The sequence below is a fragment of the Oncorhynchus mykiss genome, chromosome 1 (assembly GCF_013265735.2).
Source record: "Oncorhynchus mykiss isolate Arlee chromosome 1, USDA_OmykA_1.1, whole genome shotgun sequence".
Taxonomy (NCBI): Eukaryota; Metazoa; Chordata; class Actinopteri; order Salmoniformes; family Salmonidae; genus Oncorhynchus; species Oncorhynchus mykiss.
In genome coordinates this window covers 90,096,139-90,102,920 of record NC_048565.1, presented here as the reverse complement: position 1 = coordinate 90,102,920, position 6,782 = coordinate 90,096,139, and the positions used below count along the sequence as shown (strand labels likewise).

The 6,782-nt window shown below is 42.1% G+C and overlaps 1 protein-coding gene across 2 annotated transcripts in view; it reads right to left on the bottom strand.

Annotated features, from left to right (window-relative positions):
* Positions 1 to 6,782, bottom strand: part of LOC118966076 (testican-2-like) — a 120,354-nt gene continuing 113,572 nt past the window's right edge. For both annotated transcript variants that reach the window (XM_036988463.1, XM_036988467.1), the window contains exon 12: positions 1 to 1,830. In XM_036988463.1, coding sequence (XP_036844358.1) covers positions 1,688 to 1,830 — 143 coding nt within the window. In that variant the 3' untranslated portion in view covers positions 1 to 1,687. The remainder of the gene's footprint in view (positions 1,831 to 6,782) is intronic.

The following is a 6,782-nucleotide window of genomic DNA, read 5'->3' as shown; positions in this document are numbered from 1 at the left end:
GGTTTTTTGGGGGCCCCAATGCCTTTAATAGTAAAGTGCTCAGCCTAGGAGAAGTACATTCATGTTCACTATAACATGCCACATACTAAAAACAACTGAAGTGATGGAATAATAATGGCAACAATATACTCGTAGATAAACCATCTAACGGTGAGATTTCAAGTATACACACAGAACTTCAAGTAGCATATACGCGTTGTTTTATGAACACCAAAAATAAAGACTGAGAATAGAACATCGACTGACACCATTCTTTGAAGTGATTTACAGAGTTCCCATTGGATAAGGTAGTGTCTGCATCCCAAATGGAAGACCATTCCCTATATAGTACACTACTTTGGACCAGAGAGTCTGTATGAGCCCTGGATAGAAAGTAGTGCACTATATAGGGCATAGGGTGTCATTTGGGATGTTACCCTTGGTGGTGTAGGTTGATGGGACAAGTAATATACATTCTACAAGTTTTGAGTTGAAATAACTCAATAAGTAACAAAGTTCCCATAGCAGTTTCATAAGAGATATTAGTAGTTATTGTGTCTATGTTAATCGATATATATAGTATTTTAAAGGTTTATAAACCGCAGAGAGCCATGTACATCAGTGTTCCTTTTAGCAATAAAGTAGCACAAAAGTCTTCCTTCATAACAAGCCTGTTTCTCAGTCCTGAATTTACCCACATAATGCACGAAAACACGGTCATTTTCACAAATTATCCAATGAGCAACATTACTTTGACGACATCCGCGTCAAGAACATGTTCTCAACTAGCCTACCTGGTTAAATAAAGGTGAAATACAATTTTTTTTAAATAAAGATCGAACCGAGAAATATGCTCCGTTAAGAAACCTTTAAGAGAAAAATAATAATTTCTCTCAGTAGTGGAATCACCCTCTAAAAGAGAGGCTTGCATCCCAAGTGGCTCCCTAATCCCTGCATAGTGCACGACTTCAGACCAGAGCTTTATGGGCCCTGATTAAAAAGCTGTACACTATAAAGGGAAGAGTGTTCCATTTGGGATATAGAGTAGTCTAGTCTCGTTGTCCTGCTTCATAGATCATAGCTACAGGATTTATATACGCAGCAACTCTGATTTTGACAACACAACCAGGTAAATAGTGAACCCTTTCCCACCGTCTCAGGTCTCAATCCGTTCCATTTTTAGCAGATCTGCGATTTCAATATTCAAGCAATTGTTCACAATGGAACATAAATGTATGATACTAGATGCATTTCTGACAGTAACATTTTGATGGCCAGATTATCAGATGATAGTTCTCTATGGTGAAACAGAACGCTCTCTTGCTTACAAAACAGAAAAGAATGAAGCAATAATTCACATATTTAAGACAAAAACTAGCAATCTCACCACTGTACCCCCCCCCCCCCCCCCCCACCTCCCACTCCCCAGATCCACACGGCAACAATAGAGACAGAATTCCATGCCCCGAAATCCCCAAATCTTTTGCTGTTAGGAGACAAAGATGCTTGCATCCCAAGTGACACCCTATTCCCTATATAGTGCACTACTTTTGACAGACCCCCTATGGGTGTCCCTATGAGACCTGGTCAAAAGTAGTGCACTACATAGGGAATAGGGTGCCATTTGGGACGCAAGCCTCAGCCATCATCCCTGTAGTTGTAGGCCAGTGGATCCATCCTGACCAGGTTCTCCGTTTGGGTTCAGTTTCTACCAGATGTATCCTCCGTCGTCTGCCTCCCCCTCTTCCTCTTCCTCCTCCTCCTCCGCCTCTTCTCCGTTCTCCTCCTTCTCTTCCTCATCCTCCCATCCCACGCCACTCCCAAAATCTCCGGAATATCCCAGCAGTTCATCTGGAGCGAGGGATGAAATGAAAAGAGTATTTCTCAGTTAACAATTCCAATGATTTCATGTGAGAAAAGACTTCAGGTAACATACAGTAGGATGTTTGTAGGTAGTTAATACTGGTACATAGTGCAGTCTCTCCTTGTCCACACACTGCTTTCAGGGTAAGGAAAGAAATGTGTATTTTATATTTCAAATGAACTATCCCTTTAATACTGCTGAAATTCAAACCGACCGCACTGTGCTGCCGTGGCCATCCCACTGCTCTGGACTGTTCAGCACAGTGTGATGTCCACACAGTGCATCTGTTTCAAACCTGGTCTTATTATAAGACCAAAAGCCATTTTGTTTTAGTCCTATACAGCCCTACGGCCCTATACAGCCCTACGGTTCTATACAGCCCTATACAGCCCTACGGTTCTATACAGCCTTACGGTTCTATACAGCCCTACGGTTCTATACAGCCCTATACAGCCCTACGGTTCTATACAGCCTTACGGTTCTATACAGCCCTATACAGCCGTCCGGTTCTATACAGCCCTACGGTCCTATACAGCCCTACGGTTCTATACAGCCCTATGGTCCTATACAGCCCTATAGCCCTATATCCCTATATAGCACTATACCCCTATACAGCCCTATACAGCCATATACCTCTATATAGCACTATACCCTTATACAGCCCAATATCCCTATACAGCCCTATACAGTCCTACAGCCCTATACAGTCCTATATCCCTATACAGCCCTATATCCCTATATAGCACTATACCCCTATACAGCCCCATACCCCTATACAGTCCTACCGTCCTACAGCCCTATACAGTCCTACAGCCCTATACCCCTATACAGTCCTATATCCCTATACAGTCCTACAGTCCTATACCCCTATACAGTCCTATATCCCTATACAGTCCTACAGCCCTATACCCCTATACAGTCCTATATCCCTATACAGTCCTACAGTCCTATACCCCTATACAGTCCTATATCCCTATACAGTCCTACAGCCCTATACCCCTATACAGTCCTATATCCCTATACAGTCCTACAGCCCTATACCCCTATACAGTCCTATATCCCTATACAGTCCTACAGCCCTATACCCCTATACAGTCCTATATCCCTATACAGTCCTACAGCCCTATACCCCTATACAGTCCTATATCCCTATACAGTCCTACAGTCCTATACCCCTATACAGTCCTATATCCCTATACAGTCCTACAGCCCTATACCCCTATACAGTCCTATATCCCTATACAGTCCTACAGCCCTATACCCCTATACAGTCCTATATCCCTATACAGTCCTACAGCCCTATACCCCTATACAGTCCTATATCCCTATACAGTCCTACAGTCCTATACAGTCCTATATCCCTATACAGTCCTACAGCCCTATACCCCTATACAGTCCTATATCCCTATACAGTCCTACAGCCCTATACCCCTATACAGTCCTATATCCCTATACAGTCCTACAGCCCTATACAGTCCTATATCCCTATACAGTCCTACAGCCCTATACCCCTATACAGTCCTATATCCCTATACAGTCCTACAGTCCTATACCCCTATACAGTCCTATACCTCTATACAGCCCTACACCTCTATACAGCCCTATACCCCTATACAGTCCTATACCTCTATACAGCCCTACAGCCCTATACCTCTATACAGTCCTACAGCCCTATACCTCTATACAGTCCTACAGCCCTATACCTCTATACAGCCCTACAGCCCTATACCTCTATACAGCCCTACAGCCCTATACCTCTATACAGCCCTACAGCCTGTAATACCAAAGCAATTGAACACGAGAGGGCGAGCTAAACAACTTTTTTAGCACAGCTGTGCTACGGTCATAGTTAGGAGGCGAAGCAAAGTGCTGTAAGTAGAGGGAGTACAGGGCTTAGCATGTCTCTCGAAGAGGCTAACAACAGATTTCGGCTTGAATATTTTCAGAAGAAGTCGAGTAATTGATTACGGGAGGAGGATTGCTTTAAAGCAGTATTCAAATGCATAGGATGTAGTGATCCCCCAATACAGTAGCCATATCTAGGAAAAACAAAAGTTCCAAAGGTTGGGCCTAATATAGTGTATAAGAGGTCACACAATAAGTTTTGTAGTTATTCATATGTTGATGATGTAAAGAATATTTGCTGGTCTGTGGTGTGTAATGACGAGCAACCAGACGCTGCTGGTCTGTGGTGTGTAATGACGAGCAACCAGACGCTGCACTTGACACATTTATGAAATTTGCTTATTCCAGTTACTAATAAGCACCAGTTAAGAAAATGACGGTAAAAACTGTTAAATCTCATTGGATTGATGAGGAATTTAAAAATGGTACGGTTGAGAAACGTCTGGCAAATAAGACTGGCAGCCCAACCGATTGGCAAAAGTACTGCAAATTAAGAAATCATGTGACTAAACGAAATAAAAATAAACTATACTATGAAACAAAGAGAAATTATATAAAGAATGACAGTAAAAAGCTTTGGAGCACCTTAAATTAACATTTGTGAAAAAAAAGGCAAACTCTGCTCCATCATTCATTGAATCAGATGGCTCATTCATCACAAAACCCACTGATATCGCCAACTACTTTAATGAATTTTTCATTGGTAAGATAAGCACACTTAGGCATGACATGCCAGCAACAAACACTGACACTACACATCCAAGTATATCTGACCAAATTATGAAAGACAACAATTGTACTTTTGAATTCCGTAAAGTGAGTGTGGAAGAGGTGAAAAAAATACTGTTGTCTATCAACAATGACAAGCCACCGGGTTCTGGCAATCTAGATGGGAAATGACTGAGGATAATAGCAGATGATATTGCCACTCCTATTTGCCACATCTTCAATTTAAGACTACTAGAGAGTGTGTGCCCTCAGGCCTGGAGGGAAGCTGAAATAATTCCGCTAACCAAGAAAAGTAAAGCCCCCTTCACTGGCTCAAATAATCGACCAATCAGCCTGTTACCAACCCTTAGTAAACTTCTAGAAAAAATGGTGTTTGACCAGATACAATGCTATTTCACAGTGAACAAATTGACAACAGACTTTCAGCATGCTTATAGGAAAGGACATTCAACAAGCACAACACTTACACAAATGACTGATGATTGGCTGGAAAAAAATTATGATAAAAAGATTGTAGGGGTTGTTTTGACATTAGTCTGCTGCTGCTGGAAAAACGTATGTGTTACGGCTTTACACCCTCTGCTATAATGTGGATAAAGAGTTACTTGTCCAACAGAACACAGAGGGTGTTCTTTAATGGAAGCCTCTCAAATATCATCCAATTAGAATCAGGAATTCCCCAGGGTAGCTGTTTAGGCCCTTTACATTTTTCAATCTTTACTAACGACATGCTACTGGCTTTGAGTAAAGCCAGTGTGTCTATGTATGCGGATGACTCAACACTATACACGTCAGCTACTACAGCGACTGAAATTATAGCAAAACTTAACGAAGAGCTGCAGTTAGGTCCAGAATGGGTGGCAAGGAATACATTTGTCCTAAATATTTCCAAAACTAAAAGCATTGTATATGGGACAAATCATTCACTAAACCTTAAACCTCAACTAAAACTCGTAATGAATAATGTGGAAATTGAACAAGTTGAGGTGACTAAACTGCTTGGAGTAACCCTGGATTGTAAAACTGTCATGGTCAAAACATATTGATACAACAGTAGCTAAAATGGGGAGAAGTCTGTCCATAATAAAGAGCTCCTCTGTCTTCTTAAGATTCTGACATTGATCGTCTAAATATTTATGTATTCTTAATTCCCTTCCTTTACTTTAGATGTGTGAATTATTAGATATTACTGCACTGTTGGAGCTAGGAACACAAGCATTTCGCTGCACCCGCAATAACATCTGCTAAACACGTGTATGTGATCAATAACATTTGATTTGATGTAACAACACTATCAACAAGGCAGGTCCTACAGGCCATAGTTTTGTCGCACCTGGACTACTGTTCAGCAGTGTGGTCAAGGTGCCACAAAGAGAGACTTTGGAAAATTATAATTGTCTCAGAACAGGGCAGCACGGCTGGCCCTTAAAAGTACACGGAGAGCTAACATTAATGACATGCATGTCAATCTCTCCTGGTTCAAAGTGGAGGAGAGATTGACTTCATCACTACTTTTATTTGGGAGAGGTATTGACATGTTGAATGCACTGAGCTGTCTGTTTAAAATACAAGCACACAGCTCAGACACCCATTCATACCCCACAAGACATGCCACCAGAGGTCTGTCTAAACTACTAACACACAGCTCAGACACCCATCCATACCCCACAAGACATGCCACCAGAGGTCTGTTTAAACTACTGGCACACAGCTCAGACACCCATACATACCCCACAAGACATGCCACCAGAGGTCTGTCTAAACTACTGGCACACAGCTCAGACACCCATACATACCCCACAAGACATGCCACCAGAGGTCTGTTTAAACTACTAGCACACAGCTCAGACACCCATACATACCCCACAAGACATGCCACCAGAGGTCTGTTTAAACTACTAGCACACAGCTCAGACACCCATACATACCCCACAAGACATGCCACCAGAGGTCTGTCTAAACTACTAACACACAGCTCTGACACCCATGCATACCCCACAAGACATGCCACCAGAGGTCTCTTCACAGTCCCCAAGTCCAGAACAGACTATGGGAGGCGCACAGTACTACATAGAGCCATGACTACATGGAACTCTATTCCACATCAGGTAACTGATGCAAGCAGTAGAATCAGATTTTAAGAAAGCAGGTAAACATACACCTTATGGAACAGCGGGGCTTGTGAAGAGACACACACAAAGATACAGACACACGCACACGCTAGCACATTCACTCTACACACACGTACATTGTGATATAGTTGTATGGTTGGTATTATACATTTTGTATTATAGATACGTAGTGG